Source organism: Polypterus senegalus, chromosome 4 (genome assembly GCF_016835505.1).
Source record: "Polypterus senegalus isolate Bchr_013 chromosome 4, ASM1683550v1, whole genome shotgun sequence".
Lineage (NCBI taxonomy): Eukaryota > Metazoa > Chordata > Cladistia > Polypteriformes > Polypteridae > Polypterus > Polypterus senegalus.
The window spans coordinates 217,393,721-217,405,875 of NC_053157.1; the positions used below are offsets into that span (position 1 = coordinate 217,393,721).

General features: G+C 39.0%; 1 gene segment (V, D, J or C); it reads left to right on the top strand.

Moving 5' to 3' along the window:
- Positions 1–11,252: 11,252 nt before the first annotated feature.
- LOC120528662 lies at positions 11,253–11,908 on the top strand. The segment is given in 2 exon segments: positions 11,253–11,346; positions 11,465–11,908. Coding segments are annotated over 2 exon segments (384 nt in total).
- The last annotated feature ends 247 nt before the right edge of the window (positions 11,909–12,155 follow it).

Below are 12,155 nucleotides of genomic sequence, written 5' to 3' on the forward strand. Positions count from 1 at the left end.
ATTTTATCAAATACAATGAAACTAATTGCATATTGTTTACAAATATAAGACACTTGATTTTAATCATTCTGTAACAATAAAATGGTGCATAGAATGACCAGACTATTCCAACTACTATAGCTGCTTTAGCATTGTTAGTAGACATCACAATGGAAGAATTAAAAGAGAGCATGCATTTAGAGATGATGATGACTGGCTTCAAAATCGATTTAGATTTCCAAGAGCTATCCCCTTGGACCTGTGCGCTGTTAGAAAAGTAGGATACTTGATGTCATTTTTATGATGAAATGCATTAATGTATATTACATTTTACAGATAAATTGTTAACTTCATTTAAATACTGTATACTGTTAATAATTAAACATGTCAGGACAAGGTGGTGCAGTAGTAGCGATGAGCTGGGACCCCATCCAGGGACTGTACCTGCCTTGCGCTTTGGACTTGCTGGGACTGCCATGACCCAGGATGGTTGAAATAATTTAACATGTATAACAAAGATTTTTCAATGTTCCTTGAATGTTTTGAAGAATCAGCATTCTAAGCCTATAGCTGGTTTTACATTTATTACAGACGCTTATGGTGTGGCAATTGGTTATCTGGAGAAAGGAACTGAGAAAAGAATTGAGGGTTGGTACGTTTGACAGAAATGGTGCTGCTGCTGCAATAAATTATTCCATCCAACTAGGAACAATAGGACAGATACAACATTGGAAAACCTTTAAGTGAGACATCTTAAATGTAAAAAATGAATAGACCTCCTCAGGCTAAGATTCATCTAGCAAGAGAGGAGAACAATGTATGGTCAAGATCTTTGGATAAGATAACTGTCCAACAAAATCTTTTGAAGTTTCTGACAAATTTTTCAATACAATGTGGGTCTGTAGACAGGTTGTCTGTGTCAGTCCGAGAGATGCAAACAATCCTCATATCTGGCCATAAAACTCTTGTCTCTATTTAAACCATGTTGTAATGTGTTAAAATTTAGCATGAGTTTAATTTTCCATTGTTTTATCTCTTGCTGTGATCTGAAGTTGCCCATAGGCACTATGACTTTAACTCTTTTAGGGCTGATGTTGACTTTTGTCAAAATTCAGGAGTAGAGGACGATAATCAGCTATAAACTGCAACAAAACTCACCCTTATGTTTTAGTTTGACTCTCTTTGCTAGAAGGAAAGTTACATAGCCTTGATGATTGAATCTCGATTACCTACACATGCACGAGTAGCGAAGAGTATACAACCTCTAAAATGGCACCGACATCTGGCGAGAGACCAAAGCGAATGTGCAAAGCAAAATACTCCATGGACGTTTTACAAAATTTTGTTGAATAGGACTCTGACCTGTTGGACTCAGAGTTTGATGCAAGTGATCTGGAGATGGATATCAAAAATGAAAGTGAGGTACCAGCATCATCTCGATCGGTCCCCAGCTGATCGTGGTGCTGAACACTTTTGTGTAGCTGATGCACCTACAGCAGTGTTTTCCTGGGAGGACCACCACTTATGATGACAAGAGGTAAAAACCATATTGCGCCAGACTGCAACCGTCACCACCACGCACCTGCTGTGTGAAGACAGCCAGGCAGCCGGCTCACTGTGCATTCCTGTTGACCAACGAGGTGCCCCCACGCAGCCACTGCCGCCAGAGATGCTGAACATGCACCAACAGCAGCCACAGCACATAGCAGCTGACGTTTTATCTTGACTTATGTGTGAGACCATTGCTTTGTGTGCTTTCCAGAAAACTGAGTTTTTTGGAAAAAATTTTCAGCCCTCAAAGAGTTAAAGTCACTCTCACAGAGTCCATGGCTGTTGAAGTGGGCTGCTACAGGAATAGCTGTGTTGCCATGCTTGATGTGGAACCTGTGTAAATTCATTCTTTAGTGGAGTGTTTGTTCAGTTTCTCCCGCATAGAGTACAGTGTCAGGACATTTCTTAGAGAGAATTAGGTAGACAACATTAGATGATCTGCAGGAAAATTATTCCTTTATGCAATGTTCAAGTCAGCAGTGTGGTATAACTACACACTCGGTATTATAAAAGTGAGCACTCATTTTACATATTTTATGTGGGCAGGGAGATGTGTCATTTTCTGTTGGTTCACTTAGGGAACTTCGGACAATTAGTTGTTGCAGGTTTGGTGGTTATCTGTATGCCAGGAAGGAAGGTTCAGGAAATACATTTTTCAGTGTTTCATTATTGTTTAGCATTGGCTGAAGTTCTTTTATAATTTTTCAAAGTGCTTTAAGATGTGGGTTGTTGGTGACAACAAGGGGGTTGCGGTTCTTGTCTTTGTTTTTATATTGCAGAAGGTTGTCTCTGGGTATGGCAGTAGCTCTTCCTACTTAGTGTCTGTTGTTTTGGTGGTATAGCCTTGTCTGAAGAAATCTTGTCTGAGCAGTTGTTTATCCCAGTCTGTCGGGTCTGATCAAATATGGTTGTGTCGTATTGCTTGGCTGAAAATAATTGAGCTCCTTATATGCTTGGGGTAGAAGCTATCACTTCTCAGGTGGGTCCGTTTGTCTGACGGTTTGTGAAATACAGAAGTTACAAGGGTGTTGTCTTTCAGTTGAATGGTGGTGTCAAGGAAGCTGACTTCTGTTTTTGAGTAATTCAGCTTCAGCTTTATGTTGGGGTGAAAAGAATTATATTCATTATTAAAATAGAGGAGGTCCTTCTCACTGGCAGTCCAGATTAGGAAGATGTCATCCATGTAACGGAGATACAACATTGGTTTTAAGATGCACATTGACATGAAATCTTCCTTCAATTTTGCCATAAACAGGTTTGCAAAGTGAGGTGCAAACCAACAGCCCATTGCAGTCCCCATTTATTGCAAGCAGAAGTCTTGTCCAAATGATAATAAGTTATGTGTCAGAGTGAATTTTATCATTTCTATTACTGACTATGTGGGTGAATCATGTTGTTTGAGGTACGTTTCACATGCCAATATGTCAAATCATGGGGGATGTTTTTGTAAAGTGCCTCAATATCCATTGTGCCCAGTAAGGTTCCCTCAGGTAAGGGGCCTGTACCAGACTGTTTTTTAAGAAGTTAGTGGTGTCCTGGATGTGGCAGGTTGTATTGTGAGCGAGGGGTTTAAGGATGTGCTCCACCCAACCTGAAATATGTTCTGTAAGGGAGCCAATTCCTGAGATGATAGGCCTTCCTGGGTTCCCTTCATTGTGGATTTTAGCAAGCATGTAGAAGTAACCCATTTTGGGATTCTCTGGAATTAAACTGTTTACATGATCCCTGATATCAAGAGGAAAGCTACTTATGATATATTTTTGTTCCTTCTTGTAGAGATCTGTGGGGTCTTCCTTTAGTTTGTAATAATGCATAGTATTAGACAATTGTCTTTGTGCCTCCTGTATATAGTCTGATGTATTCATGATAACTAAGGCACCTCATTTGTCTGCTGGTTTGATAATGATTTCTGTATTGTCCCTTAGTGAATGTATGGCTTTCCGCTCATCAATAGTAACGTATTCTATCCAATTTTGCTGCCTGTTTAAGATCCCTTTTTTCACTCTCTGTTGGAAGCAGTCTATGTAATTGTCCATGGTGGAGTTTCTGCCAGCTTCTGGTGTCCATGTGGATTTACTGGTTGGGTTGTTGTAACTGCTTATTGTTGGTTCCTGTGTGTCTCCATTTTCATTCTTGTGGAAAAATTCTTTAAGTCTGAGTTTTCTGAAGAATTCTTCCCTATCACTGCAGAGTCTGATGATGTCAATGGGTTTTGCAGGACAATATGAGAGTCCCTTTGTAAGTACTGAGATCTCTGAGTTGGTGTGTATGAGGAGAGATTAACAATGCAGGTCTGTTGCTCTTTGTGTTTTGCTATTAAGTGTCCAGCTTTCTCTCGTAATCTATGCAGCTTTTTCTTTTTGTTGACAATAAGGAGTTTCTGGAGTCTTTTGTAATAGCGATGGAGCTCCTTTACCATCTCCTGCCTGTCATTTCCAAGGACCAGAATGAAGTCTTGGATCTTTCCTTGCGTGTTCTTCTTAAATTCAGCCAACATAGGGCGCAAGGCAGGAAACAAACCCCGGGTAGGGTGCCAGCCCACTGCAGGGTGCGCACACACACACACACCACGCACACACTAGTGATAATTTAGAATCGCCAATGCATGTAACCTGAATGCCTTTGGGAGGAAACCGGAGTACCCGGATGAAATCCACGCAGACACGGGGAGAACATGCAAATTCCACACAGAGAGGACCCTGGTCTTCTAACCGGCAGGCAGCGCAATACCCACCACACCAACCCGTGTTCCGGGTCTCCTAACTGCAATGTGGAAGTTTTGAGATTAAAGTCAACATTTCAACTTTAAGCAGCGCTACCCACTACGCCATTGTGCCACCCGTGTTCTTCTTAATGTTATAGAAAATTTTGATTAAGTGGTTTATTATCCTTGTAGCTGTCAGATTAAAATATGCAAATTTCATGGCGGAGTCAGGGTGGGACTGTAGGTGCATGCATGTGCATTGAAATTCACGCTCATTGGAAGAGAGGAAAGAGGAAGAGCGTGAAACTTTGCTTATGCACAGTTTGATGCATCTAAATTTTTCTGTGAGTATGCACATTTTTAGTTTTATCCATACGCCAAGTTTTAGTGTGAATTCTACGCAAGGTGTTATACCTGAGGCCCCTGGTCTTGTGCATGTATTTAGTTTTTATTTTTCTGTCCTTTTTGGATGCTTCCTAGTGCTGGGAGAAAATTATCTTCATAAAATGCTTTTAATTTAATCATAATAAAAGTGTTGTGAATTTGAAATGAAAGAAAATATTCGAATGGGTGGAAGATGTGAATTAACTAGGAAGTAATAACAATATAAAACTGAGAAGTATTAGTCTTTCAGCAGACAAATAAAAAAAAATAGTTATTTGTCAGATAGAGATCAGAGCATATTTATGAATACACCAATCTCCAAAAACAAATCTCTAAAGAGAAATGAAAGAATACAGTATGTCAAATTTGTAAATGTAAAAATCTTATCCTTTCCATCATGAATACTAGTCTTTGTTTGTGTTTTAGGTTTTTCAGACCAAAGATTAGCCACAAGATAATGTGCTGCTGCCATCTTTTAAAATGGTGATGTGTAGACATTTCACATTGCTGTCATGTTATGTTATTAGTAACAGTTGTCATTGTCAACAACTCAAAAATGCTGATGTACATGAAGGAAAAAAAACATGGGAACATAAAGTTAGCAATAAAAATAGCATCATTAAAATCAATCATTAGTGTTTCCTCCAGGTCTCCAAAATTCTGCAACTTCTGAAATGGCAAAGGTTCTGGCACATAAGCTTAATTTTAAGCTTTTTGTGAAATTAAAAATATGTACAATTCACACAAATGAAGAGAAGATTTCCATATGTCACATGCAACAAAAAAAAGGAAAAAGATTTATTGGTCTATGACATTTATGTTTCAGGCTTCTTTATTTTTATTACACTTCTACATTAAACTATATACCATTCCTACAAATATCACTATCCACAAGCATGATACCATTTTCCCTTATAGCCTGCCATTTTTATATAAATACTGAATCTTAATTTCTTTTGCTTTTATATCAGATCTATAGCAAAGTAGAAGTGGTATTCCTAATACATATTAGTTTATAGGTAAATAAACCAGAATCTTTCATTATCTATTTATTTATTCTATACATCAATGCAAAGTATTTTTTTCTTAACTAAACAAATATTTATGTTAATTTAGCAATAGCATTTATTACCAAAGATGAATCTTACAACATACGAAAATATTAACATGACAAATAGACATCTTTGGGATAAAATCCATCACATTTCTATCCTCATTCGACAGGCTTTTTGTTTCTAATATTGCAGTATTTTTTTCTTCTGTGCCAGTGTATCATATTGTGGCCTAACCTACACGATGAAGACAAAACAATACTTCAAGCAACTCCATAAAAATGGTGATTGAAAAGGAAAGTCATGGGGCATCCAATTAAATCAATCACTAAGAAATAGAAGAAGTGTGGCACAGCTCTAAATCTACCAATAGCAGGCCATATATAAAATTGGAGTGACCATGCAAGAACAAGTCTAGTGAGTGAAGCCACCAAGTGACCTATGAGGACACCAAAGGAGTTACAAGTTAGATCAGATGAGATTCACTGTGCAGATTTACGGGAGTCGACAAAGGCACAAAATGCATATATTACCTCAGCTAGTGTTTGTCTGAAGACACGTGGGAGACGATTCCCACCCTGAATCACAGGGGTGGCATCGTCAGGCTGTGGGGATGCTTCTGTTCAGCAGGCCCTGAAAGACTTGGGAGAGTAGAGGGTAAGATAAATGCAGCAAAATACAGGAACATCCAAAAGGAAAGCCTGATGCAGTCTGCAAGAAACCTGCGCCTTGTGAGAAGATTTGTTTTCCAGCAAGATAACGACTTCAAACATAATGTCAATACTACAGAGGAAAGGCTTAAAAAAACAATGTTAATGTTCTGAAATGATTAAGTCCAGATCTCAGTCTAACTGATACATTGCAGCTGAAAAAGGCTATTCACTCACAATCCCTATGCAACCTGACAGAGCTTGAGCAGTTTTACAAGGAAGAATGCAGAAAACTGTGCAGATGTGTGAAGCTGATAGAGACCTGAGCACACTGTCTCAAGACTGTCATGGCTACCAAAGATACATCTACGGCCTTGAAAGGGTTGAATACTTGTGCAATCAACTATTTTGTGTTTTATATTTGTAATTAATTTAGATTATTTTGTGATCTGTTTTTACTTTGACATTAAATAATCCTTTCTGTTGATCAGTGTCCATATAGCCAAATACAATCCACTGTGATTCAGTGTTGTATAATATTAAAATTTGAGATGTCGAAGGGGTTGAATAGTTTTAATAGGCACTGTACATAAAATATCCACGTTTTTCCTTAGAGTGTTACATTGTGATGTGTTTTTAGACAAATTACATTTCTTTCTTCCAAAGTATGAAATTTGTGTCTTGCATTTGTTTGGATTTTAACTTTATCCATTCAGTACTTTGCTTTCCTGGATGGTATTAACACTCACATACATTTTCCTGTTTTATTAATCTTAAAAAATGTTTTTCTTCTTTTTGTTTATTTAGTTTTGCACTTACTCTATGTTCATTATTTTATATGTGCTTGATAAAGCATATCAGTGAAATCGAGCAACTCCCTACAGGGTGAACTCCCTTGGACCTTAGCAGTTTGGGTGCGGGAGCTTTGTCCGTTTATTTTCTTCCTTAAATTGACTGTTTAGGTAATAAAGATTTGGGCAGATAACTTAAAGGTTGAGTAATAAAGATTTGGGCAGATAACTTAAAGGCTGGGTAATAAGAATTAGGGCAGATAACTTAACATTCAAGGGAACAGCCTTTGCATATCTGTAGGAAGAAACAGCTTTGATGAAGGGGAAGAGAGCATCATCTTGCAATTCACTATAGCGAATTATGTTTCAAAATCATATTTTGGGATGACAAGCATTGAGGGGGTGGGGGGGGGACTATTATGTTAAGTAAGTTAAGTGCAATAGTAGCATAAACACAAGAATAATTTAAAAAGCTGCTGACCAACAGTTCACAGTAACACTCTAACCCATACTGTAATATAATAGTGACTGCAGAAACAAAAAAGTTTAAAAAAAAAGGTTTTGAGTTTGAATAGCATACCTGTACATGATATTTACAGTACCCTTTCAAACTGTAAACAGATTACATAGAAAGATATATTTAAACTGAGTAAGTCATTATTTTTTAAAACTGACTATGGATTTTATTTTAGTCATATCAACATTACTGCACTATGTAGTATACTGACAGTGCTCGTGAGGTGCTATACAAAGTACCTCTTAGTCAAGAAACATGGGGATATTTGTCCTCCTATACATGCCTTGTTGGCATAACCAGCTCTAAGAAGTGAAAGTCCACATAGAAAGAAATAATGTTCATCATGTTAGTGGAGGTTTGTGCTTTAAGTTTTAAGGGGCTCACATCACTGATTATCTCTCGCAGTCCTTCAGTTTTATGTTAAATTAGTTGAGCAGCATATTCAATTTTTCTGATGGCTGATAAAAAGCAATGTCTCCCTTTATCCTTACCTACAGATGCACAGTGGAAAGCCTATAGGTACAGAATAAGTATGGCCCAGCATATCATAGAATGGCAAGGTAGCTGCACTGTGTAAGCCCACAATGTTCTGCAGCAGGTGGTTACAATGGCCCAGATCATCACATGGGCCACACTGTCTTACATATTGACTTAGTTAATAGCAGATGCCTTCAGCAACCAACCCAAAGGGAGGCACAAACCAGTTTGGATGGTGGTCAGTAGGATGAGATTGGAGATCAAGAAGAGGAGGAAAGTGAGGGCAGGATCAATTGGTGGGAGCTGGAAAAGGAAAACTGCAAAGGTTGAGTTTAGGGAGGAGGTAAGACAGACAGTGGGTGGCAATGAAGAGTTACCAGACAGCTGGACAACTACAGCAGAAGTAGGAAGCAAGGAGAGTGCTTGACATGACATTTGGACAGAGGAAGGAGGAAATGGAAACCTGGTGGTGGAATGGGGAAATACAGAAGAGTGTATAGGAAGAGGATGGCGAACAAGAAGTGGGATAGTCAGAGAAATGCAGAAAGTAGACAAGAGTACAAGGAGATAAGGCTCAAGGTGAAGAGAGAGCTGGCGAAGGCTAAAGAAAAGGTGTATGATGAGTTGCATGAGAGGCTGGACACTAATGAGGGAGAAAAGGACCTGTACCGATTGGCTAGAAAGAGGGACTGAGCTGGGAAAGATGTGCAGCAGGTTAGGGTGATAAAGGATAAAGATGGAAACATACTCACAAGTGAGGAGAGTGTGTTGAGCAGATGGAAAGAGTACTTTGTGAGGCTGATGAATAAAGAGAATGAGAGAGAGAGAGAGAAGGTTGGATGATGTGGAGATAGTGAATCAGGAAGTGCAACAGATTAGCAAGGAGGAAGTAAGGACAGCTATGAAGAGGATGAAGAATTGAAGGTCTAGGTGACATACCTGTGGAAGCATGGAGGTGTTCAGAAGAGATGGCAGTGGAGTTTTTAACCAGATTTTTTAATGGAATCTTGAAAAGTGAGACGATGCCTAAGGAGTGGAAAAGAAGTGTACAGGTAGCGATTTTTAAGAATAAGGGGGATGTGCAGAGTGCAGTAATTCCAGGAGGATAATACTGATGAGCCGCAGCACGAAGTTAGGGGAAAGAGTAGTTGAAGCTAGGTTAAGAAGGGAGATAATAATTAGTGAGCAGCAGTATGGTTTCAAGCCAAGAAAGAGCACCACAAATACAATGTTTCCTCTGAAGGTGTTGATGGAGCAGTATAGAGAAGGCCAGAGGGTGTTGCATTGCGTCTTTGTGGGCCTGGAGAAAGCATATGACAGGGTGCCTCGAGCGGAGTTGTGGTGTTATATGAGGAATTCAGGAGTGGCAGAGAAGGATGTAAGAGTTGTACAGGATATGTACGAGGGAAGTGTGACAGTGGTGAGGTCTGCGGTAGGAGTGACTGAAGCATTCAATGTGGAGGTGGGATTACTTCAGAGATTGGCTATGAACCCTGTGAAAGAAAATTTTACTGCTTGCATGCTACTAAGGGTTAAAAGCTAACAAAGCTTTTTTGCTATAACGGAAGGTTATTCATACAGGCGTCTAACGTAAGACAGGTTGCTGCAAGGTGACGTAGCACAACTTCCTCTTTAAGGAATGCGTCTGTCCACCACTTTATGCTACAATGTCACTAGGGCTCTATTATGTAAGCATCCACATTGATGATTTGGTTTTATCATTTATTGGTATAAATCTAAACTCTTCCTCCCCTATCCTCATCTGTATCCTCAGCCTTTTATCCATTACCCTCTTCCATATTTTCATTGTAAATAACATCATGTGGTATGGTAGGTACACAGCTTGATAATCGGATCCCATTTTTAATAAATGAACAATGGAACGGCTGGCTCATTCTCCTTGGATGCGTGCTTTTCAGCTGCAGGAGGTTAGTGATTAGTAAGGCACACATGCACATGGGGGGTGCAGTCTGTCCCATTTGCCTCATTGGTTTTCTGCAGTGCATGAAAGATATTAGTTTAACCAAACTGCGTGAATTATTGTGAAGTTATGAGTAAATATTATTGTGAAGTTATGAGTAAACTAGTTGTGCTAGCTGTGTCAAAGATCGATTGAAATCTAAGTAACTAACACAAAGCTCAACATATTCTGCATTCATGTTTGTAGTACGCCATCTATTAGAATGGATTTTACAATATGTTTAGTAACAAAATGTATCACAATTTAAATTCCAACAGGTGGCACATCACAAACATTAGCACTGCTTTTACGACTCCTGCAGCGTTTACCTTGGAGCTCCAAGGAGGTGGCATTGTCTCCAATGGGCACCAATAGAGTCTAGCTGCTGACCTCCATAACTCCACCTAGCTACATTAGGATTAAGATTAGGGTTATGAGAGGGACCGTGCTGCAGAGATACCAGACTCCAAGAAATGGCATATAACAGAAGACATAACAACCACACAGACACATAGATTGGTAGACGCACTCATAGACACTTTTCCTTTTATTAAGGTGGATAAGCTGATTTCTGTTCATCTTCCAGTTACCCTCAGTTGGACACATTCAGAGTTAACTTTTGCAGTGCATCTTCTATTGGAGTATATTTTGTAATGCAGTGATAAAATGCATTACAGTTTATATTCTAAAAAAATGGCACTTCTCAAAATTTAGCACTGCTTTCATGAATCCCATACCAAATACCAGATACATAGACATGCTTGGTTTTTTTTATTTGTCCACGTAACTTCAACCCCACCCCACTATAATCTCACTTTATAGTTGACAGTTGTAAACTGTTTCTACATCCTTCTTTCACTCAACTTCATTTTGGCTTGTAAAACATTTTGTTGAAACAATGTGAATAAAGGCTAGCCAAATTTCTTACTTAATATAAAGTTTTAAATTACATTTACATGGCCACCTACTGTACATCCTATCAAATCAAATACAGCAGTCAATAATACAAGCACTGATCGATACCCATGTCTATCAGAGATCATATCCAAAAACACCCAGCAGGGTGGTCCATTTGCAGAAGTTCAAAATGTTTTATAAATTTACTAGAGCTCATGGGAGGAAGTTACTTTGCATACTTAACACACTTTGTGTCTTCAGGCGGCATTTTAGAGCTCTGCCATGATTTTTAACTTCATCTCAAATAAATGTTAGCAGAAATCAAGGCAGCTATGACTTCCCTACTGCTCCTTTTCCTTATCTTTCTCGCATTATGCAATCAAGGTAAGATGGTGTTTAATTATGGATTTAATAATACATAAGAAAAATGTGCTTTAAATGTAACATAGTAATAAAGTACAAAGTAATAAATACTATATGACTTTGTCTTTCTCTTTTTCAGACTCCTTCTGTCAGATTTCAGTAATCCAGACTCCAAGAACCATGTCAGTTATTGCTGGAGACTGTGTCACATTCACCTGTACAGCAATCTGCGATATGAGTAATGGAATATCCTGGTACCATCAGAGACCTGGAGAAGCCCCTAAGCTCCTGATCTATGAGACAGAATTCCTCGCAGATGATACTCCTAGTCGCTTCAGTGGCAGCAGATCAGATACTGAATACACATTGACGATCAATGGAGTTGAGCCAGAAGACGCAGGGAATTACTACTGCATGCAGTATTTGGAATATTCTCTCACAGAGTGACAGAGAGCTGAGCAAATAACCTCTCCTTTCTTGAAGGACATGCAGGTGCAGAGGCACCAGTGCAAGACCCGTTTGAAGCTAGATGCTGATCAAGTGATCAGGCTATTTATACAACTTATGTTGAGTGACTTTTTAATGATGGGGTGGTGCTTTTATAAACCTATATATATATATATATATATATATATATATATATATGAACGCTGGCCCCGGCACAGACAGACGGACATCATTTTTGCACCCACACACCGTTTATTTACACTATTTACAACAATGTCCATAATCACGTGCACTCACGAACCCCAGTGCCTCTTGCACCGAATCCCCCAAAGTCCAGGGCCCACAGTCTCTGTGCCTTTGTCCTGGCCGCCTCCTGTCCGCTC